The sequence below is a fragment of the Plectropomus leopardus genome, chromosome 24 (assembly GCF_026936395.1).
Source record: "Plectropomus leopardus strain MGB_pleo_1.0 chromosome 24, ASM2693639v1, whole genome shotgun sequence".
Classification (NCBI taxonomy): Eukaryota; Metazoa; Chordata; class Actinopteri; order Perciformes; family Serranidae; genus Plectropomus; species Plectropomus leopardus.
In genome coordinates this window covers 8,150,710-8,175,662 of record NC_142199.1, presented here as the reverse complement: position 1 = coordinate 8,175,662, position 24,953 = coordinate 8,150,710, and the positions used below count along the sequence as shown (strand labels likewise).

The 24,953-nt window shown below is 40.3% G+C and overlaps 1 protein-coding gene across 3 annotated transcripts in view; it reads right to left on the bottom strand.

The window, feature by feature from the left end:
- Window positions 1–2,213: 2,213 nt before the first annotated feature.
- The window catches only part of LOC121963010 (receptor tyrosine-protein kinase erbB-4), a 312,568-nt gene continuing 289,828 nt past the window's right edge, over window positions 2,214–24,953 (bottom strand). For 2 of the 3 annotated variants that reach the window (XM_088074549.1, XM_088074550.1), the window contains exons 21-27: window positions 23,662–23,823; window positions 21,757–21,832; window positions 21,375–21,521; window positions 15,456–15,553; window positions 15,116–15,286; window positions 11,353–11,638; window positions 2,214–9,943 (exon numbers count right to left, since the gene is read on the bottom strand). In XM_088074549.1, the coding sequence (XP_087930675.1) occupies window positions 9,114–9,943; window positions 11,353–11,638; window positions 15,116–15,286; window positions 15,456–15,553; window positions 21,375–21,521; window positions 21,757–21,832; window positions 23,662–23,823 (1,770 nt within the window). In that variant the 3' untranslated portion in view covers window positions 2,214–9,113. The remainder of the gene's footprint in view (window positions 9,944–11,352; window positions 11,639–15,115; window positions 15,287–15,455; window positions 15,554–21,374; window positions 21,522–21,756; window positions 21,833–23,661; window positions 23,824–24,953) is intronic. The other variant, XM_042513368.2, reaches the window with a different exon arrangement.

Below are 24,953 nucleotides of genomic sequence, written 5' to 3'. Positions count from 1 at the left end.
GATCGGCTATAAAGGAGACTTGTAACACAAAGACAAATGGTTATACAGCGGTTGCCAAATTAACAGTGACCTCCCCCCTTTGCTGTCTGGTGTGGGTGATAATGTGCAAAAGTCCTGTCGGGAAGTGTGCTTAATGTTCAGGATAATCTGTCTATTATGCCGCTTCAACATTAGGAAGGGAGTGAGTGAGTATCAATTAAATTTTCCTTTACATAGAAAATAGGAAGCATAATTTTTCTGACAGCGATTCAAGCAGGCAGACCTAATATAGATTTTGAATAAGTAGCTATATGTGAATATAACTGGAAATAGTTCAAATAGTGTTACTCTGCAGCAGAAGCCCCCTCTCTAAATTACTATGGTGGAACTCAATGTGCTTACTAATTGAGTCTCAGTGCTCCAAGGAAACTAATAGACAGAGGAGAGAGGGAAAAAGGAGGGAAAGAAAGGAGAGGGATTTCTGTTCATAAACAGTGTTTACTTAAAGCACCCCCCTCGCCTTATTAGTATTAATAGCAGTGACTTCAGAAAGCTCATATTCTGCCATTGGACAGTTTTGTATTATTTATGATTGAAATGAAAGCCTGGGAATGCAGCAGCAATGGAGGAGCGCTGCATAGCAAACGATGTTGCCCATGCCAGTTTACATAACCGACACTTGGGTAAACAGCGGATTAAGCGCAGCACGGGGCGAGAGGAAAAACGAGAGCAAAATGTTATATCCACACATTAGCCTATTTGAGGCGAACTTTTCGGAGGGAGGCTAGGAGAACGCTGCCGAGCGTTTGATGCGCCTGGTCTTCATCTGCAAGTCCTTTTGAGCATGAAAGTGTGGTGCGGTGCAGAAATCTCGCCTCCAGTGCAACTTCTGTAATGTTGATCTTAAGAAGTCGGGTCAAAATAAGCACGCTGGAACTTGAGAGCTTCCTCGCCTTAATTAAAGACACCATCTGTTAAATTTTATTATTAAAGCTGTTAGAGTGAGGATTAGAGCAACCGAACAGGACTTTCATTTTCTGCTCTATTTGCCGGCAGCAGGGTGGCGTGTCGAGCAAGGGGATCTGAGTTTAGGGCTCCAGAGTTTCCCAGCTGAGGGTTACAGTCCCTGATGCACCTAAGTTTTAAGATAAACTACTTTAAAGCATAACAGGAGGAATTATCAAGGCATTTTTCCAAACATAAGGTACAATCCTTCTTAAAAACACCCTTACTTTGAGGATAATTTCTGTTTACTCTTGCCAGCAAGTGTGTTAAAGAAAATCCACAACTTTTTCTCTTGAAGACATGTTTGTGTCTCCTCCAACTCCAGTGTTAGATGTTGTTTTTTAGCTGCAAGACCAGTGGCGTCTCCAAGGGGGGCCAGTTTCCACAAAGCCTTCCAATTCAGTTCAGTTCAGGATGCATTAGAACGGTTAGTTTTGGGTTTCCATTGCCAAAAGTTGTAGACAGCACCGCTAGAACAGTTCCATTCTGTCCTGTTTGTTTTGTCACTCCTTCTCTGTTGATCCACACGTAAAAGGTGGAGCTGGTACCACTGCAGTCCATTGACTGGTCAAGAGAGAATCATCACTGCACCTCTTTAAGGACTCTGTGCACAAACCTGCTATACCAAGCATATCGTCGGCCGTCAGTCAATGTTGGGCTTTCGGTGAATATTTGTCACCCAAGTCCTGAAATGTTGGCCCTTGTTGGCTTTTTTTTTTTACACTGATTCAGTATGTTGAATTAGCATCGGAGCTCATCAGTGAATGCAATCACTCTGACTGGCAGTTCAGCTCAGCGCAAGAGAGGAGATACGGAAATGAGGAAAATTAAGGTAAAGTCAAGAGCAAGTGAGGTCAAAACAATCTTGTTGTACAAAGTAAGATTTTTTTTTTTTTTTTTTAATTCTTTGAGTCTTAAATGGCGATTGCAGACTACCTAATGATGTCCTAAGATTGAGCACCCTCCTAATGACGGTACGTTCTTCACATAAAGTTACATATTTAACACTAAGGTATGTAAGTTAGGTCAAGGAACAGAAACATGGTTGGGAATCTTTAGATTTCAGCAAGTAAATTTAGGTAGGTTAAGAAAAAGAAACTTGGTGACAACGTACTGTAAAATGCCTCAATGTTCACACTGTTCCAAAAGCCGGCTCATGATAACGTGGGATACTTACAAATTTTGGTGTGTTACTTTTCGCAGGAAAATGTAAAAACACTGCTGCAATATATATTGAATCAATCTTTATTTATATTAAATTAAAAATATACTTTTGACAGATTCATGTAACAAACATGAGGAACGGTATTTCTATGATATAAAGCTTTGGGTATGGTTTCAAATAACTCAGAGCGACAGTCAGCAGTGACCGTCTTGGATAAAAGGGACACGGGGAAGTGTTGAAAGAACGCCTTCTCTCTACTATGTCTCCTCTAAAAGCATGCAAAAAGAAATCAGAAAATGAACTAAAAAACAGGATGTACTGTGAAGGCTGTGCTCTGCCTTTCAGGGAAAGAGGAGGAGGAGGTCAGACTTGGCTCAGTAATATTTCCAGTATAAAGTAAGCAGAGAAGGTAACACAGTTTATCTAGGTTGGTTGGCAGCACTGGTTTCAGTTTTATGAGTATCAGAAAGATAAAGAGGAGAAGCTTGTTCTGGGGTGTTCTCATTACTGAGGGACAAATGAAATGTGGCAGGCATGGGGAAGCGAAACAGAGATACCAGGTGGACTGAACACTCCCTCGCCCACCATCACCACTTTTACAGTGTTCACCTAAACTGAAACATTACATGAGGACAGCCTCAGAGCTCTGGAAAAAAAGGGCTTCACAAGAGTTCCACGTGAGAAAAAAAGGGTCAACAAGCACTTTCAAAATCAAATCCCCATTAGTCAAAAGGTACACTTACATAAAGCAAATATGTACGGCTCTTTTTTGTACAAGTCGTTATAAGCAGGAGAAAACAGCAGTAGGAGAGAAGACCATATAAATTCAAAGCATCGCCTCCTTATTTACAAATTCACCACGTCGGCCATTTCAGTGCTTTATAAAAATACTATTCACATTTGTTGCTGAAGTGTGTTAGATAAGTTTTGGAGGAAACCCCAAAGATTCTGTACATGTATCTGATTTTAAACACAGGAAATGAAAGCAATGATTTGTGCAATTAAGATGAAAACAACTAAAAACGGCAGCTAGAATGACAAACGTGTTAAAGGGATAGTTCAAAAATTTTGTAGTAGGGTTGTAAGAGGCAAGTATCCATAGTCAGTACATTAGATACAGCAGTATGTCAGTCAGCATGCCCCGCCTTTGGAGAGGCAGGCCAGAGTCCGACACAGAAACTAAGCAATGTACTGCTGTGGATGGGGGACAGTAACAAAATGTATTTCAACCACCTAAGAAATTGTTGTGCGCTTTATTAAGAATATTTTCACCACTTTACTTCTCCGTCAGACAGCCCATACATATTGGAAAACTGCTAACATCTTCAGTGAGTGATGTCAAAGCTTTGTTTTTCAGTTGGAAATCAATGTCTAATATTAAGGTAAGGCAGTGAAAAATATTCTATATATAGCGTACACTTAAATGGAGTGTGATATTTTTCTTATGTGGGACTTTTTTTAGGTTGCTTAAAATACATTTTTGTTGCCGGCCCCCATCGACAACAGTACATTACTTAGCTTTCATGTCGTACTCCAGCCTGCTTCTCCAAATTGGTGGTGTGCCAACTGACATCTATGTAGTACACTAACTACTAACTTTAAGTACCTTAAACAACGCCACTTAAACAAATCTGAACTGTCACTTTAAATAACGTACCGTAATCAACACAATATTGAAAAAAATACATATAGATTCAAGTCTTTTTTTCTTGAAGGAAAAACTTGATAATTTTGAAAATAATGCAGTATTAAAAGGGCACTATACACAAAAACTAATTCCCAGTTTGTGCTACTGAATTCAGTAAAAAAAAAATCTGGTTATTTTCTCCCACTCTGAATTTTGAATATAATACTGTCATCAATGGAGAGATACAAAGGTGGAGGGCAGTAAAACACTCACTTTGGGTACCATGCAAGGTGATATTGTACTATACATCAGACTCTAACGCAGCCTATATGGTAGGATTCGGATGAAATATTGAAGGATTCACTTCTGGCTACATGCCTCTGCACCTTGGCTCGGAGGAAACGGTGAAAATTGGAAATAAAAAAAGTGATCAGTCTTAAACACCAGTTGCCAGGGTGTGTTCTTGAACTGCCATGAGCCACAAGAGTGTTTAGGGCTGAGACAAATAGCAGCAGGTAACACAGTCCAACACCAAGGTGAAACATGTTTGAAACAAGAAATGAATGAGTAGAGGGGAATATTGGGGTACTTAAGATAAAAAAGGAAACCAATGCCTTTGGATGACAAAAACAAGACTTAACAAACTTCAGGTACGTTTTTTTTCCTTTTTCTGGCAATGAACTCTTAAGTAGACTCAATTAAAAGCAGAGGGTTGCAAAGTGTCTCGAATACTCTAAAGTGCTCTCGAGAACATGTGGGGCCGGTCATCTCATCAGTGTTTCAATCTATTCTTGATTCAAACACACATTTTGCCTGGGTCTGCAGTATAATTTAGGCCAAACAAGACTGAAACCAAGGCATGTGTTTTTCCTCTTACCACCATCGTACTTATCTATTTTTTTCCTCCTTCTTGAAACCCAGATTTGGCAGTCGCTTCCATTGCACAGTATAAACAAGCTCAAACGCGCTATAAATATTTCACATTGATATTAAATGCTGTCTCTGTTTCATTGAATTAGAGCTCCAAAAGGGACTACAAAATACTCCTTCATCAAATAATCATGATATCATCAAAGCAGCGTTATAAATACTGTTTGAAGCAAACAAACAAAAAAACACCAAACAAACTAGGAAACAAGGACATTCTTGAGGCTGGTCAGCACCACCTCAAATGTGTTAACTTCATGAACTCTCGGCCGCAGCACCTTCCTCTGACTTTTGCTAAAGATTTTTGCTTTCTCAAGTGGTAAACGGCCAGATAAACAAGTTGAATATTTCAGTAACGAAGGGTGGAAATCTCCTCTTTCTACCCGAGAATTTGATCAAAGTGCTCCAAAGGGAGGACAAACATATACAGCTTACTCAGACGAACACTTTCACACACAGAGAGGCGTTAAAATGCACTAAATAAATATCCTAAACAAGAAAACAGCACGGGCAGGGCTCTGCCACAGGATAATGACAAATAAAAATTACACTAATGTTAATGTTCCACTGATAATAGCTGGAAAAACTTGCTAAGCGTTCCAGAATTACAAGATTTGGCGGAAGAAATAATAATCAATAATTTTTCCATATATGATTCTGGTCGGCCTATTGTTAACAGCGTATCAAACTAGAACGACGTCCTCCTGATCTCGAAACTATCTCGATAATTCCACAGTCTCCACATCAGCAGGTAAAACTCTCCTTCCTCTGAACGCCTGCTCAGGAATAGATGGATCCAGCATTTCCTTTTTCATTTCCTCCTTTAAACAAGCGAGAGGACTGCTTGATGACTGCATTTTGCCTGGTAGATTACTAATAAAAAAAAAAAAAAAGAACACATTGGATTCAGTGTGCAAATTTCTGGGGTGAACGATTTTTATCCAATGACGATTTAAAAAAAAACGCTGACAACGAATGCGGACTTGGTTTGCAAAGGCCTTAAATCTTATAAGCCATTGTAAATCAGTGGCCAGACTACTAATTCAGTGTTGAGAAAAGTACAAATTACCAAGTTAAAGCTGCCCTAGAAAAAAAAAATGCAATGAAGATGTTATAATGTCCTTGAAGTTGTACTCTCGGTATATGTGCCAATATAATAATTAGATAAAAAATAAAATTTATAAATGAAAAGAAGGTAATATTTACGTGTAGGTTCAACCCTATCTCCTTGAAATTAGGTTTCTATAGTACTATCTGTTTTCCTAGTTACATACTCACTGAATTATGTTCAGGTGCCACTCAAGACCAGAGTTTGTATCCTGAGTATGATTAAGTTTCCAGGAGAATTGGGATGGCACTAAATTTTGCTCAAAACACATTTTTTACAAACCAGATTTACAAATTATTTGTATAAACATCACATTTCTGACAGCTGTTCTTGACCTTTTTCGTGCCACGATCCCCTAAACTAATACACATTTGGTCACAAATCCCCCTTTTGATCAAATTTTGCTTCAGGGACCTCCATCTGTAAAGATTTTGGTTGTCAGATATGATTGAGACCAGAATTCTATCTCCTTTCTCTGTCTGCTACAGTTGAGGAGAAAACCGTTGACAAAGCAAACCCTATAACTAGAAGAGTCACTTGTACTCACACTGGGCTCACGTCTACAATGATTGAGGTGATAAAAATAAACTATTCCCCATTTTTCCATGCCCAATGGAGCAACCAAAGTGCAACCACTGATTTAAACTAAAGGGTTAAAAGTCAGTCTTACAAGTAGCTAGACATGTTCTTGATTTTTATGGTGATTACTTGTCTGAATTAAATGACATAATAGTTTAAAATTGTGCAGGTCACTTCACCACCTTTGACCAAAACAAGAAAGTACTACAGGGAGGTCAGGCGTGCAACAGGTTCTCGATTTACAAGATTCCACTCATGAATCAATGGCAATTTATGGAAGACCCGTCAAAGACTGCCTCCATTTGCTATCGTCACCAGTATAATATCCAAATCTGCAACCACAGAGAGGAGTGGGTCCAGAGAAGAAGTGGTAAGAAGTTATAATTTTTAAGAACTAGGTCCAAGTTACAGGGTTCCCACACATTGTCATGGACAAAATTTCAAAACTCTTTTCCATGACTTTTTTTCTTGCCAAACATACAAGATACAAATTCTGTTCAAATGCAATTTCAGCACCCCACGTTTTGTTCCAGAAATGTGAAAATCCAACAATTTTCATTTTTTTTTTAAGAAAACATGCCTTTAAAAAATAAAAGAAAAAACAAAATAATCATCCCCAATATAGACTTTTTTTTTAAATAAAAATCACCAAACATTTTTAAAAGAAAAAATAATCAAAGAAAAGAATTTAAAAAGAAGACAAAAAGCCAAATCTTTTAAAAGAAAACATGCCTTAAAACCTGCTTTCTTTAAAAAAGACAAAAAAATTTCCATTTCTTTGAAAGGTTTATGTAAAAATCAACAACAATTAAAAAATGAAAAAAGAAAAGACATGATTTCCTTAAAAATCAGCTGTAAAATAAATACAAAACACAGCCATTTGAAATTGTCTGCCTGTATGCCCCTCCCCTAAGTCAAAAAGGGGTGAAAAAATTATATAAACAAAAACAACTGAAACACTGACACACGTCAGCGAAAAATTAGAGCTACCCTATGTCATCAGCTACCGAAAATGAATTCACTGTTATATTACAATAATGTCCTATAATTTATAACACGCAACAAATTTCCATGAGTTTTCCAAAACTTTCAACAATGTTTACTAGTTTCATGACTTTTCCAAGCCTGAAAAAAGTGATTTCCATGACTGTGGGAACCCTGAAGTTAACAAAGCAGTCCCTATAAATTAACACCAAAATAGAGACACTTGTTAATTTTGGCACAAAACCATTGCTTTCCTGACTTCCAATCCAATGGACAACACCTAACATGATGAAAATCTTTCAGAGATTTGGTGCCGTTTGTTGCCACTTATTGAGCTTTAGATTCAAGACTATAAACTCTATTGACAGCAGTCACATGGTGAAAGCCTTTGAGGTCACACCAGTGTTGAGCTTACTGTTGGTTAGCAGCAGCACTGAAGCTGTCGACCGTATCATGACCGACTTCGACCACATCTCTTTTTCCCACAGATATCCCCGCAGGGCAAAACGGGCTTGCTAATATGTGAACACACATACACACTTTTCAGACATTCAGACTGACATAAACACATAAACACACACACACACACACACAAAGTAGTTTTACTGTGCTCTGCTGGTGCTGTCTTGTTCATTCCTTGAGGTCTTCATTAGGCGGCGTGTATGTACTTTCTCTCCCCTCTCTGTAGATGTTTTCTCTCACTCTCTGTCTCTATAATCACCATTTTGAGTTCGGCTGCTTTATAGATCCCACTTTTTTCTGCAGATACAGGAATTTCCCTAACTACCCTCCTACTCTTATGGTAACATGCTCATCACGTTGGCCTCATGTTCTGAATGGGAAAACCAGTATATAAAAATCAATCTTCTCAGCACTGCAACCAGTGTTTATAAAAATGTTTACAGTGTTTTTCCCTTATTCCCTTTGGCTCGGAAAAAAGGTTTTTTGATCAGCCTTTCCAAGCAGACAGCAGTCAACCAAAAACAACAAAAACAGCAGTTGCCCTGTGTGTTTTTCAGGCGAGTTAAAAAGTCCATGAACTACAAATGTTAAAGGAGGGATCACTGTAGTTTTGGCCGTCACAGTATCACAGTAAGAAAGATGAGATGAGTTCACATGGAGACTTTGAGAACGTACGGTATAATCCTATAGGCAAAGTATGATTGATCAGGTTTCAGTGCTCCGTCTCTTACTTGAAGTCCTGACTAAACCCTTTCAGTCTCGATCTCCTCCATATTTTGCTGTTACGCCTCACTCTACAAGGTCATTCACAAAACCAGACATCTTGACATCTAACAGACTCTATTTGCTCCGTCTGTTTGCTTATTTCAGATACCCTTCAGAAAAATAATAAAACACCTTGTTCCTCTCTGCAGTGGCTGGCAGTGAGTTCAGGTCCCCCAAGTGGAGTCCATCTACCTCGCTGGGACAACATGGTACGTCCACTGCTGTGTGAGTCACGTTTACGCCAAAAATACCACAACCTTCACGTTTTCGGTGAGCGCAGTCTCTATCTACAGGACAGAAATGGACTGGATTGGATACGGTGAAGGTGAGTTGGGTCTGCTTGGCTCGGTTCGGTCCACCTCCTTCAGATGTCGCTACAGTCTACAGCAGATGGTTATTTGGAAAGAGTTTGGGGGCCTCTGGTTGAGGCCGCTCCCTTCTGTGTGGAACAGTGGAACCGGAGAGGATGTCTGGGTTGCTGGAGGCTAGAGTCAAATTGGGGAACAAGTGATTTAGACCACAGTGTTCCGCTGCCGGTAAGGTGGAGGCGGCAAGACGGTGCCGGATTTCAGGGAAAACTCAGACATGTACTCAGGGTTTTCAGCCACCGCCGGCCGTATGTGTCCGTTCTGTTTATAGAAGAGCTTGGCGTTGGTGGAGCCGCCCTGGGCGCCATCAGGGACAACCTGGTTGGAGGGTTTAGGAGGCAAGCTGTGCTGCCAGTACTCGGGATTGTCAAAGGTCACCTTGAGCTTTTTTCCGCTGACTTTACCCGACGTTTGTCCATGCTTGAGCATGCTGGCCGGGTGCGTGGTGGCGTGGATCTGGTACGCTGGCAGGCTGCCGTGTCCGATGGTGGCCGAAGTGGACAAAGCACCTGATTGGCACACCTGGGCTTGGGCAGTAGTTCCTGTTTGGCTCTGGCTGGCGGAGCCGCCACCTGGATTGCCAGGCTGTCCTGCGGGTTTGATGGTGTGATGGGCGTGGAGGATGTGTGTCGGTGGGCCGTGATGGCAAGGCATGCCAGATGGAGAGGGCTGGGCCGTGGGGAGGGGGTAGTGGGGCAGGGTGGTTTGGATTGTAAGCGGGAGGTGGGAGCCTGAAGACGCGATAGAAGAGGGGGGCTGGGTGGGCAGGGGAAGACCGTTTCTCCTCAGGGCTTCCAGGCCGAGCTCGGCAGGGCTGTGAAAGGTGTTGAGGTAAAGAGGCTCATTGATGTACTCGTCCTCTCCTTTGGGCTGGCTGTTGGGTGTGCTGTGGTAGCCCGGGTTATCCAAAGCATGGATCTCACCGTTCTTACGCCGCGAGACAAACGGGTTTTCCTCAATTGGATTCAGATATTCTGTAGCAAGGGTCGGAAAAAAAGGGAGGGTAGGAAAGTGGAGAACAAGAGAAAAGGAGTTCATGAGAGACAGGAAACAAATCAAGAGAAAGGAAAACAAAAGCAGTGAAAATTGAAAGAATAAGAGAAGGAGATCACTCGCTAATGAGGGCAGAAAATGGTGGTGATAATGGCGAAAATGGCAGCCACTCAGGACCAGATGGGCAACATGCCAGCAGTTCTTTGGCACTGGAAACTCCATCTGCCGGAGGTGAAAATGCCAGCAAATGACCCCTCTTCACTGCTTCCAAACGCTATAATAGTGGGGTGCGAAACCTATTGATTTTGCCCACTCTTCCGCTCCTTGACATTGCATCAGATGCATTTTGCTGCAGGCTTTGTTATATTTCGAGCTGCTCAAAAATCAAAGACGGCAGTGCAAGAGCGGGGCTGATGGACTGAATTATGATCAAAGGTAAAACATGACTCTGTAGTAGCTGACATACACCGTTGACGGAAACCAGGGAGGAATTTTAATCAATGGAGTGGAATGAAATGAACGGGCAAAATGACAGGCAGAATATACTACAAAAGATCGTATTTACTCTGCGAATGAGCAAAGAGATGACAGAGCAGGGAGAAGGTGCACTAGGCTGGAATTTATAGTACATACAAGATGCACTTGTTTTACATTTAAATTGTTTTTCTGTCTTCGTGGAACAGCACAAAAGATTGTAGCACTTTATTTCTACAGCCAGTGTTACTTGAAATTAATATAATGGGGTAAGTTTATTAAATTGTTTTTTATTATCTACACCATGCTGTGGATTAAATACAATTCCTAAAATGCCATGATGGATCATCACAACAAAATTCCCTGCAGGGCTGCAAAATTTCTATCTACATTTATTTCTAGTTTCCTTAAAACAATTGTAGCTGTTAAAATTGCTCTGGAATATTAATCTGACGTGTGTTTTACTTACCCTGGCCTTATATCAAACAACTTTTCAAGCGATTTCAGCGATCTTGGAATAAAATCACAAGAGTTTTACCCCAGTTGGTGCACTCGGGCCTAAGTGATCTCGATCATTTGGTGTAAGATGGTCATAGAACTCAGTCTGAGCTTTCTATACATTTTATCTTTATGGATTACATTGATGCTGAATTTACAAGAAAACTGTCAACATATGACTCCTTTTACTTCGTGTTTGTAGTTGTAGAGTTATGTGTTATTGCAGACACGTAAGGAGCTGTTAAAATGTCAAATTTCTTAAAGGGAGTTTGGTGTAATATTTTCCACCAGGAGCAGAATGGGAAATAAACCTAGTTGTGGTCTTGCAAATACCCTGAAAGATACACAGCCTTTACAAAAACCTTGTAGTATGTGAGTATCTTCAAAGTATTCTTGTGTATGGTGGGCGGTATAGTACCTGAGGAGCTCTTGTCCTTCATCGGTGTCATGTATCCGTCCTCATCGGTGTCCCCTCTTGGCGCCCTCTCCCCAAGGAAGATGGTAGGGTCAGCGCTGTACCTCTGGCCCCCGCTGTCCTCTCCCCCACCCTGGCTCAGGGTCTTCTTATGCAGGCTCCCGTTACAGCGCTGGTCCTCCAGGGCTGGACCAGGTCCACCTGTGGCTTCCTGGTTCACGCAGGCTTGGGCACCTGCCACAGAGGCCTCTGCGGGGTTTGGACCACCGTCTCGATAGCCAAACTGGTTCTGAGGCAAAGAGAGAAGAAAAATGCTTTTTGATCTCACTAAGCAAACAGAGGTGGATTAAAAGACACTGGGGCCACAGGACACCAATTTGCAAAAGGCCCCACCACCACTCCTACATAGGAGCAAGATACACAGATTTTTTGGTTGTTTCGCCTCTTTTGTGGTTGTTTTGTGTGTCTTTGTTGTTGTTATGCATCTGTTTGTGTCTTCTTGTTGCAGTTTTGTTTCTCTTTTCAGTTCCTTTGCAAATGTTTGTGGACTTTTTTATGTCTTTCTGTGGTCATGTTGAGTCTCTCTCCTGTCGGTATATGTTAAGGGACTGTAGTTTATTTATCAGATTAGGGGGTTGGGTGGAGTGTGAATTTGCTTTTTTTTATAATATCATGACCAAGGTTCCTACAGCCCAAGGCAAGTGGGATTTAAGACTTTTTAATGGCACTTGCAATAAAAATGTAATAACAATTTCACAAAAAGACAATTTTGAAGAAACAAAACAAACATAAACCCACATTAATATCAGGTTAGGGACAATTTTGCACAAATATTTACTGTAACACAAAACTTCACTTTTTTGGGTGATGGCGTATTATTTTGTTTCATTTGAAGGTTCCAAATATCATGAGATTTTACGATGCAATGTAAGAGAAATAAAATCATCCTTCCCATGTCTTAGCATTTTTAAGACTTTTGAAAGATTAAATTAAGACATTTTAATACCAATTACAACCTTAATTATAGATTAATGAATTCAGTGTTTATTTTGATTTAATTTAAAGACTTTGTGAGGATCTTCAGGAACTCTGATGATCGTCACCGAAGCTAAAAATATTTCTCCTTTAACCTCCCTAAGTAACTGGGGGAAAATGCATGACCTTCCCTTGACTATAAATAACCACATTTCATAGTTTCAGGCCATGATCAATGGTGCGATTTTGGATATTTTTACATAAAATATGCATATAAAACCCCCTTGTAGGTTTTGTGATTCTGAGGGAATTTTATATAAATAAAAATTTCAACCTTGTAAAATTCAACATTCCTCCCTTAAGCCAAATCAAACATTAAAACATTTTCTTTCTAATCTGGATGCCATTTTGCAGGTGAAAGGCTAGGGGGGGCTCCCTGATATTTTGGGCCCCTCCATGTAAGAAAAGTGTAGTTTGATTTTTGGTGCTCTACTTGAGACAATTGATGCATGCTTTGTCGGACACTGTGCAGCTATTTGCTGAAAGAAGACATAGAACAGCATTGTTTAACAACTAAAGATGTCTCCAGTTCAACTGAACCACAACAAACACATTGTGTTAAAGCCAAAAATCATAAAGTTTGAGTCAGTTTAAGCCAGCTGTACGCCACCTGCGGCTAAGGAAGTGGGACTTTTAACCCGTGCAGCTGCCTGCTGAGGGTAAAATTCTCCAACAAAGTTCTGACGGTGTAGTCATCCGCCTTAAGGGACTGTGAAGGGCAGCCAGACAGAGCTACAATACACACACCTGAACCTCAAAAAAAGAACAAAAAACCCCACAAGAAAAAACAAAACATGACATATGAAGCAAAGGGCTTCTCGTGGTGCTGTGTTGGCTTGCCGCGGGCTATTTAACCCAGGCCTACTCCTCGGCACTCTTGCCAACTGCAAGCGCTACAGCAGCAATTACAGGAAGCAGAGCTACAAAACACAATAGAGGGAGAGAAAAAAAAAGGATACATCCTGAGGTTAGATCTGTCCACCTACTCCCACTTTCTTCCCTCCATCGCAATCAACGTCCCCCTCCTCAAAACTTCTCTGTTCATCCCTTCTTCAAAGCCAGCCATTATCTGCTCCTCTTTTCAAGTGTGAGTGTGAGAGCAAATCAGCCCAGATTAGATAACCTTCTGTATCGGACTGCGGCGTCTGCAGCGGCGCAACCTGAATAACTAACCTCCTGTGGCAAAGTCAACCAGCCGACAGATTTCAACAATACTTTCCCTGTGTGGGCATGTAGGGGCTTCTGACTGCATAATCAAAGCAGTTTCAATTCATGATAGGGGTCATGACCTTGAACACGTGGATGGATTAGCGTGAGTGTTTTTTTGTGTGTGTTCCTCAGGGAGCAAAGAGCCGCGAGGAAATGTGTAGGTCATGAGGGTAAAGGTGCATAAGATTCAGAGCTGTGAGCTAGCAGGTGGTGCATGCTGCAGAGCAAACAGCCACTCGTTGTCTATTAGTAAACGACTCTGGCATTTTAAGGGAGTGTCTGTTATTTGCTTATGGAGCTCTGAGTAATGAAACCTGGGGCCTGGGGAGCCGGCGGATAAAGAGCCCAAGTTTAAGCCACACACACTGGGATAGAAATGATGGAGGTGAGCCATTAGCAGAGGAAAATCATCGGTGTATTGGAAGTTCTTAACCACCTTGAGCACTTATAGAGGACAGGGAGCCGGGCAGTTTTTGACCGCAGAGAAATATTGTGCTTTCGAGGTAAAACAGTAGATTTGAAAGGGTTTTATAATGACATTTGGTGCATTATTATATTAAAATATTTAATTATGAATGATGGTTTATGCTTAAACACCTTAAAATGTCATTTTTTAGCCATCTCAAGACTACATCAAAATTAGTGATTCAGCTGAAGTCACCACCAAGACGGTTGTATGCAACAACAACAGCAAAGATTTATACAATCAGCACAGTTTCAAGATTAGTGTCACAAATTCCATATCAGACCAAATTTCTCCTTCTATTCCTGAGTTATGATGCTGAGTAGTGACCGAAAATACTAGATATTTGTATGAAATGTTGTCAGAATTTGCTTATGAATTCATAGTAACCTTAACCTTTGACCACCAAATTCTAATCTGAAAATCCTTGACTCAAAGTGGACGTTCGAGCTAAAAAGGAAATTCCCTCAACATGTTTTTGAGATATCAAAAGAATGGAACATATGTATGTACGTCTGGACAAACCGAAAACATGCCTATGACCTCCAAGAAAAAGTTACTTCAGCACTGAGTCCACTTGGACATTTGCATCAAATGTGAAGAAATTCCCTCAAGGTGTTCTTCAGATATAGCAGTAACAACAGTGAAATTGTTGCAAGTTAACAGTGACCTTTGACATTTGACCGTTTATTCATTAATTCATCCTTGACTCAAAGTGGGACACTTGTGTCAGATTTGAAGAAATCAAGTTGTTCTTGAGAAATGAGAATTGAGTTGAGTTAATGAGAATGTGACTGACCAGGTCACAGTGACCTTAACATTTCTTCTTTGACCAGCAAAAACAAACACTTCATCATTAAGTCCAGGTAAATGTTTGTGCCAAATCTGGAGAAATTCCCTCAACATGTTTTTGAGAAATCAAAAGAATGGAACATATGTATGTACGTCTGGACAAATCGAAAACACAACACCTCCAGTCACAGCTATAGCAGACGCGGAGGAATAAAAATATTTAGATCTATAAGCATACGTATTTATGTACTGATGCAGTATCCTTACTCTGTTTGAGTCGACGCGAGGCCTGGTCGTGTATGACGGAGGAGGCATGTTGAAACCTCGAGGCACCAGATACTCATCAGCATCCATCAAGTCATCCAGGTCCTCCTCATCCAGAAGGCTCTGGAAGAACTTGCTGTCATTGGGGCTGGGGAGTTTCATGCGGTCGTCTCCCTAAACCAGTGACAAAATTAAAACATTACTTAATGTGATAGGTTTAATTTAATGGATGCTGCTGTTGCTAGAAGTTATATTAAACAATAAAGATTATGTTTTTATTCTACTACATTTAAAAGTCCTATTATTGAGTGCTCTGACAGTAAGCCTGTAGAGGTAAACACACCTGGATGACGAGGTATCGCTGGGGGTCCCGGGCCATTCTGCAGAACTCAGCAGCAAGCTCCTTGAACTTCGGCCTGCTGTCTGCGTCAATCATCCAGCCTGAGGAAAAGAAAGAGAAAGACAGAACAAGGGAGGCCATTAAAGATCTGTATACGAGCATCTGAATCTGTGTGTCTGTGTGTGTGTTAAGAAGAAATGCACTGCATGTCACTGCCTTTCTTATGGATAGAATAATAACCAACATATCAAATAAAACAAAAAGAAAAAAATAAATAACTTACATATTATGGTAAACAAAACGGGGTTGGTTAAAGAAATAATCTCAAGGATTTCCATTTAATCTGCACAGTTGTACTATGACACTTCAGAAGCAGGTGCCAACAGACTGACATCACCCTGGCAACAGTAGGTGCTGTACTTGTTGCACCTTCTGCTCAACTTGATGACCCAACTCCCAGTATTTGCAAAACAGCAGTGGACAGAAAAGTATATGAATTCAGTTTTTCTTTTGCAGATTTTCTGAAAATCCTGGTAAAATTTGTGCTACATTTAGATGGAAACGCAACTATTGTTTGACTCTCTGGGAAGTGAGATCCCAAAACAATCACCACTTATGCCATAAGTGCTGCCAAATTAAATCAAGTGGAGATTTTTTAGATTGCAACTTTGAGAGACAATTACATATTTGCAGATCAACATGTTTTCAGCTCAGGGTGTCTAAAAAGATTATGTTTTGGGTTAAAATGAAAGTTCCAGTTTTGATTGAGCCATCCACCTCCCCTCTCTCCAGCTATTTGAAGACTTTCTTTCTCTTTATACCACGTGAGTTGCTCTCAGCATCAAATTTTAGTTGACAGCCATCCATATCATACGTCTAGGGGGTCTATTTGATGCCCTGGGATTTTGAAAAGAAAAAAACAAAACAAAACAAAACCTGTATTCTAAATGTATCTTTAAAATAAGAAAAATGTAGACTCTGATGAATGTCTACAGAGGTTTTGTTGAAATACAAAAAGAAAAATGCGAAAGAACAATCATGATGTTCACTTTAACAAAGTTCCATGTACTCTAAGTGGAAGTGCCTTGCTCAAGGGCAAATCAGAGGTAGTTATTAAGGTGGAGGAAAGTGTTTTCCATTTTGCTCTCCCTCCCTGAGGCTGCAGTAAACACAGCAAACCCCTGCAGGTGAAGTGAAAGGCCAGGTGGCGTCTCAGCTCAGATTAGACAGAAAAGCAAACAGAGTTGCTGATTTCAGTGTCTGCATTACATATTCTACTACAGCGACGGCTAAAGTGGGGTCTGGGCGCCTCTGGCAATCCTAGAGGGAGGTTCCACGGATCACCAGCAGAATGTAATTGCTTCATTTCACTTTAGTTCAAATTTAGTGGTTACCACAGTGACAAAAATACTCCTCACTGCATTTATGCAGCTGTTTCCAAACCTCAGTCTGTGGTCTAATGTATGCTTCCTCTCCATAAAAGCTCCCGTCGATCTGAAGCTTGCTCTCCTTAGATAAACCCTGACCTTCTATGTTGTCATTTCGCCTGCCACTCTTTGCTCAGTTCATCTAATTTCCGCTTCTAGCGCCCCACGCAGGCACATTACCTAAATGAGGTGCAATTACTCCGGCAATCAAACACTATTTCATCTTTATTGGGGTGGTGCTGAGGCAGCGGGGCACGCACTGTGACAGCACACCACATCACACACAACGGCTCTCAGTCAACATGTAATTAGAATTGATGCGGCCAATTGCTGAGCTTCCCTCTGGCTCTCGATGGGGGCGGCGTGACCCCCCTGCTAGTTTGACTCGATGCTTGACCTGTTTAGGCTATTTCTGATCTCCGCTGTGAAGTCACATGACGTTACTCAACTTTTATGTGCTTGTTTTCTTTGTGGGTCTTTTTAAGGGTGCTGTTACATTGCATAGCCAGTAAAAAAATATGGTGGATTCATATATTGTTATTTTGGTCGCGTAGAGAGTTTCGTCTTATTTATAATATCTGAGGTACAGGTTGATATTCCCAATGACCTCTTTGAAGGATGCGCCTGTCGTGAAATTCTGCGCTGATACTAATGTTTAAAATCACATTTTGAAACCAAAACTGCATTTCACAAGATAACATCTGAGCACATCATGAGAACATTATTAAGTTTAACCAAAGAAAGCTTGAAAACAAGATAAAGTAACTCACTGCAACCTCTGTGAGCAGTTAGTTGTTACTAACAGTGAATATAAACTAGTTCTCCACCTGCTGATTTCATCCCTGTCACAAATTAATCGTCCATTGGTAGATGCAGCCTTCTTTCTGCGCGGTGATATGGTTGGTGGGAGTAATTTGCTAGAAAGAAAATAGTTCCTGCTCACAACAAGGTCTGTGGTAGAAGCATCCCTGATGTTAAAATGTAGCTTGGTGATCTTTTTAGTAATCTAGAGCTGAAGAGGATAAGATATATTAGAAATGAGCAATTGAAATTATTTGATGCCATCTGGCAGCCATTTATTCAAAATTTGGAGAAAACAACATTGTACTGCCATTTGATGATTTTTGCTAGAAACAGAATGTAGGATACTTTGATTGAATTTTGGATATCTAGGTTGGCTGGATTGTGTTTTTTTGTTGTTGTTGCTTTTTTGTTTGTCGCCTCCTATTCTTTTATTATTCTTTCTTTTTCATTTTTATTTTAAACACCCTGGAGAAGAGTGGTGTCTCATTTTGTAAATGTTCTAATTACTTTCAGAATGTATTTGTATATTCATCATTAATTTCTGTTTGTGCATATTTGCTGACAATTTGTGCAAATTGACCACTCTCAATAAAATGCTTTAAATATAACAAGGTTTGTGGATTATTTTGAGTAACTAGTCATTATTCCTAAAGGGGACATCATTGTTGAGTCTTACAAATATTTTTTTTTTTTTTTTCGCGCTTTGAGCACCACAAGCCGAGGGCCATCTAATTTGATTATATTGGAGAGAAGGTAAACATCTCTACTGCCAATATCTCCAACATTCAGCAACTCACACCAAAGAAATATAGACTGATAAACAGCACCACAGGTGAGAGGACAAATATGGATTTTTGATTTTAGGATGAACCATCTCTTTAAGAAGACTTAACTGTCAGCTAAAGGAAAATGGAATCTGCCCTAGATTACTAATAAAACAGGACTATGCTGAAGCCCTCGAGCACTTTTGCTGCTTGTAAAGTAAACGGAATCCCTTTGACCTCAGCATTTATAACATTATTGTTCAGACATTTTACACAGCACATAAAATTTATTCTCCTCCTCCGGGGAAAAAGACAGAAACCGGTTGGCATTGTTATTAGGCTAAATGGCTGCGGGGCTTTCATGGTTGCGTCTGTGCTGTCAAAAGCCATTGGCAGTCGTTTTTCATTTGGAAAAAGAACAATTAGATATTATGACATTTTGGTCGGATTAACATTTTTTGTCGTGGGAATACGTTTTGATATCAAGCTCCAAGCTGGATCACATCACTTTCTTTCACCACAGTTGGCATTTTAGGCGCTCGCTGCTGTTGTCCTCACTCAAAGCGAATCAGTAGCACACCGCAGGAATAAGTTTCAATTTATAGAGCTACAAGCAGCCAATAATAAAGAGTATATATTCATAGTGCGGATACAATATTTGTGCCATAAAAAAAAGATGATTAAAAAAGAACTGCGATGGCAGGAGAAAGAAGTCAGTTGGGAGAAGTTGATGTGAGGTAATTTTTATGAGATTTTCCACTAGCAGAAGACAGGAAGTGACAGAAAAGTCCCTCCATAGTTGGGTTCAGGCAGGGTGGAGCGATGACCAGACTGGTGCGAGAGGAAGAATAGCCAAACAGCCGATAGCTGGCAGATCTCATAGCATGGATTGGCACGCATGTCTGGAGCGTTTCCTGGAAATATGGGAGGGTGGATCCCTCCGCAGCCATGGACACCAGAACCAGAGTTCTGAATTCAGCCAGGGGAACTAGTGCAAGATGGGAGAATTTGGGAGGATGAAGAGAAGGCGGGGTTTTTGGATGAGCCGCATGAGCTGGAGGGAGAGTTCGTCGGCTGGGAGGGAGGTGTGGTCGTCCAGATGGAGGATGACATGAACAAGGATGTGGGCAGAGTCCCCGGTGAGGATGCAGACCATAAACCAGCATCTCATCATCTCTGTCTCTGGATTTTTTTTTTCATCTCTCCTCTTTACATATTAACTTCTCTACCAGCCTTGAGTCGCAGCCCCTGAGCTCAGATAACACCTTACCGGATGAATATTAAAAATATGAACCCTTTTATTAAACTACAACTCATCTGTGACACCTCAAGCTGAATTGGAGCGGCGTATAAACATGATTTCAAAATAAGATTATGTGATCCGCAACACTCACTGCTGCTCTGAAACACTGTGTTTAATGCTGCCACCTGTAGCCAAGGCAGTTATCTTTACAAATGTGTGATATGCAGCAAGAGACGAGCTTTTTCTATTTCACTGGTGATTAATTTTTATGTACAAATTATTCAATAGGGCATACCATGGATGTACAATTTGACTATAAGTACACTTAAAAGATTTGTTTTCTGTTGATACTTAGGTCTTATTCCCCCTTTGAAGCCTGGGCAAATTGGCTTGATTTCTTTCAAAGACATGAGGAGAAGACAATGAGCAGCTTCAAAAGAAATTACCCAAAATTAGTAAAAACTACAAGTAGATTACCTGGGAATTTGCAATAAAATAAAATATAATAAAATATAAAAAAGTTTAAAAAAAAATAAATTTGAAAGAAAAGACAACATGGAAAGACAAATGAAGCCTCTTCTTTCATATAATTTTGACACCAGGAATCAAATGGAAAGACCATTTTTATGGTACAACCACTCTTTGTTGGAATAATGCAGGCAAATGACACATTTTTGGCCCGTATACTGACCGATTAAGACGAGCCAGAAACAGTTTTATCTGACACATTTCAGGAAATTCTGGGTAAACCCTAAAATACTTAGGAATTTCTACTCAAGCAACCATTGAAAGCCTCCTGACAGGGAACAGCACCGCCCGGTATGGAAACAGCACCAGAGAGGACTGCGTGGCCCTATAAAGAGTGGTTTGTTCAGCAAAACTTACAATTGGTGGTGCACTATCCTGCCTACAGGATGTTTACACCAGATGTTGCAAAAGTAAGCCCAGGAGAATAATTTAAGATCCCAGACATTTTTTCCGCCTGCTGAAGTCGGGAAGAAGGTACCGGTTATACCAGGCCCTCAGGCTACAAGGATCCTGAATATAGACCCTACCTAAGACTGCCCAGTTTTAGATTCACTATCACAGTCTTTTAAATGCACAAACCGAAAGGATGGATGGCATTAAATTTCACTGGAGTTGTATTGTATGTGATTTTTATGTGACAAATAAATTGATTAAATGACTGAAGTATCGGCATGCTAACAATAACTAACATTAAAGATTGCCACAGCATATCACTGAAACAAAACATAAAAACACAAAACATAAAACATAAAACATAAAACAAACATAAAAATACAAGTTATTGACTTGATCTGACAGAGGAAGGGACAGGCTATGAATTTAGACATTATGAGCTTCAGATTTTGACTGGGAACACATTTTAGTAAATATACTTTTAATTGAATGCCCCTGTTTTAAATAAATGAGGAGGAATTTTATTAATATTGTATATAGATTTTTTTTGTATGTTAAGCATTTATCAGGTATTTAACTCACTGGATTAGCTAAAAGTAAACACTCACATCTAGTGAGTTCTATAAATCCTTTCTATGTTTTGGGAAATACACTTATTAGCGTTTTTGCTGAGTTAGATGGGGAGATTGATACCATATATCAACCACAGTTTGCATACACATTCTGTTTGTGAGTGTATGTACACGTTTGTGTGTTTTCTTACATTTGACCATGACCATGTAGACATCTATGGTACAAATTGGCGGCTGTGGCAGACGCTCCCCTTTCTCCAGAATATCTGGGATTTCTCGCGTGGGGATGCCGTCGTATGGTTTCCCTCCAAATGTCATCAGCTCCCAGATGGTCACTCCTGAAGGACACGGTGTGAAGGGAGAGCAAGGCATGGAAGAAGAGAGACAAGGAGACATGGGGCAGTGAGAGAAAGAGCCACAGAACATCAGAGAACAAGATAAGCAGACAGATAAAGGGGCAAAAATGCAAATAGAGGAAACAGGATTTCAGGTCATTGACTTATTTTCCTCCCACAGGTGTGAGCTCAATAAACAGTAACGTCAACACATATAGATGAGCGATTAAGCACCCACCGTAACTCCATACGTCACTCTGATGGGTGAACTTCCTGTAGTGGATGCATTCCAGAGCCATCCATTTAATGGGCATCTGAGGAAAGACACATAAAAATGCTAATTTTATGACAAAACAACCAAAAGAAAAGATAGAAAATATGAATTAAAAGCTTCACATCCCTCCTATCTATTTATACCTAAACTGTAGACTATTTTGCTCAACAGCTGCCCCATCTTTTAATCTAGCGTTTGTGAGATATCGGGAAATCGACAGTGCTTTCAACCATATTTTGCTTTGCTCAATATTACTCAAGTACCGTGATTGATTAGCCTTAGTCCAACCCAGGGATCATCAATAGTGAGCGTGCTTTTTAAGATACTAAATGAGATTGTATTGGCCAATTGTCTCACATTACCTCAATAGCCTATAGGCCAACAGCGAGAAATAGTAATAAAAACTGGGCCCTTCTGACATTCCTGACAAGGACAACGGCGCACATCGCCATATCCTAACTGCCTTATGATTTCCATATTGACTGTAGGGGGGAATTGTCAGCCGTAGAGCCCACTGAACAAGGCAATTATCTGGCCTTTTGCATGTGAACGCACATATGCACACACATGTACATGCACAGGTCATTTGAAACACAGCCCCCTGCCTGACACACACGCGCGTGCTCCTTAGGGAAATGAACAGCTAGAGGGGGAAATGAAATGCTTCAGGTTGGAAATGCGTCGCCTCCACTTTCATCTCTGTTGATTTATCTCTCACGGCGCATCTATTTTTATGGCACACATGTATATCTGCTGACAATGGCTCTCATTTATCGCGGCTTCGGCGAATACCAACATGGAGTCAATCACTCAGATGGTTGCATCACCTGGTCTGATTTATGAAAATACTTTTTTTGTATCTGCCCACAGCTCAGACTCAAGATGTGGTGGCACCTTCGGGCCTCCAGCTGAATAGATGCAGTGATGAACAAGCCAATTTAATAAAGTGAGTTGATCAGGACAATTTGCATAGTAAATCTCAAGTGAGGAAAAGAGAAGAGGCTTCTGATTAATGTAGTCTGGGTCCCCAAACAAAACAAACTGATTGGAACTGGGGCTGCATTATTTGTTTGGATGAAGTGATTCTAAATTATACATTATTGAAACTAAGTTCACGAGACTGACCTTAAGAGAGTTTTACCGCTTTGGAGTTGGTAAAAATATTGCTGCATGACACACAAAAAAATATTACTGTCTGTTTTGTTTAAGTGGAAACAGATAACTTTTTTACTTTTTGTTGAAAAATACAAAAGTTACCAGCATTTTTAGAGTTACCCATTCTGTTTTTAGTTGGCTGAACAATGCCTTATAGTAGACAAAAAAACATGCTCATTCAAATTTAGCTTCCTTTGTGCAGATATATTCAGTGACTCAAAATAACTCAAATACTTTATATAGATGAAATATTGCAAAAGTAAGTCATGTAAGTATTAAGATAATATATAAAATGCAAATCTATGTGGGCTGGGGTGTGTATGTGGGCTGTGGGTATAAAAATCTATCATACACAAAGCTGTAAGGCAAAATATACTGTAAAAGTTTTTTATAAATGCTTCCGTGCAAATATGCAAATATGCAGGACAGTATACTAGACAAGGCTAACAATACACAGAGGTCATGATTAATAAATTATTTATTATTTTAAAATTCAGACTGAACTACTCACCCACTTTACAGCGGTGACATAGATGCAAACACACATTCAGAGACACACAAATAGGTTCGGCCCTCCCTGGCCCCCAGCACTGACCTTTGTTTTATTACTTTCTGGTTGCAGTATTTACTATTTTCTGTCAACCTTTTTTATGTAAGCTGCCCTGTGTGTTAAATCGCTGTCAGTCAGGTAAACATGCTCACGCCTTCACTTACACCAACCTTGCCGCCGTCTGCGTTGTACTCCTTCTCATCGGCATCCAGCAGCCGCGCCAGGCCGAAGTCGGTAATTTTGATGTGATTGGGTGACTTCACCAGCACGTTCCGGGCAGCCAGGTCCCTGTGGACCAGCCTCCTCTCCTCCAGGTACATCATGCCCTGAGAGAGAGCGAGAAAGAAAAGAGATGACTATGAAGCCGTTTATCATTTTATATTCCATGATCGGAGCAGTCTGAGATCGACGATGCGGTAAATGTCAACCCTAACATAAAATTATTGTCATAACTGTCATCATCATTAACCACACACCCACGTAGATATTTGGATTCAATCTTTCATCCTTATCATACCTCATATATACTAGAGGAGACAGAGAATCTTGGTTAGCTTTTATAGCAATCCAGAGATGTCAGGAAGTCAGAAATTCAAACTTTTGACAAGTGAAAAATGGCTCTCGAATCACAACTCTGAGTATAGAACATTTGCAGTTATCTGACATCACATCGACATTCAGAGAATCCAGATCGAAACAGACAATCCCTTGTTGGAAATCCTCAGATTTTTGAAATAAATGTCCTTTCAACATCCCTTGATTCCTGCATGCTGACATATATTTGAAGCTAACACTTGATTATTTTAAATATTGATGTGTGAGAAGGGACATCTTGCAGGAGTGTGTTTCTCTCTTGTGTTACTGGATCAAGTAGCTGGTACTAGAAGTAAAAACAACGGTGTGTAAGATCAATATCTACATCTTGTAGCATGTCCAACTCAAGTGTAATCTTGTTAAGTCACTAGATATTGTTAAATAGTCATGTAGGAAAAAGGACATCTTGCAAGAGTGTATTTCTCTCCACTGTTAGTGGACCACACAGCTGGTACAGCCAGAAGACAAAATAACAGTGTGTTAAAGTGTGTGACATCATATATTTATCTTGAAAAGTGTCCAACTCAAGTGTAATCTTGTTCTGTCACTTGTCAATAGATATTGTTAAATAGTCATGTAGGAGAAAGGACATCTTGCAGGATTGTGTTTCTCTCCACTGTTACCAGACCAAACAACTGCTACAACTAGAAAACAAAATGGCAATGTCTTAAAGTGTTTAACTTCAGTATTTTCATCTTGTAGTGTATCTAACTCCAGTGTAATCTTGTGTGGTCAATAGATATTGTTTTACTATTGTTAAATAGTCATGTAGGAGAAAGGACATCTAACGGAAGTGTATTTCTCTCTTGTGTCACTGGACCAAGCAGCTGGTACAACCAGAAGACAAATGACAGTGTCCTTA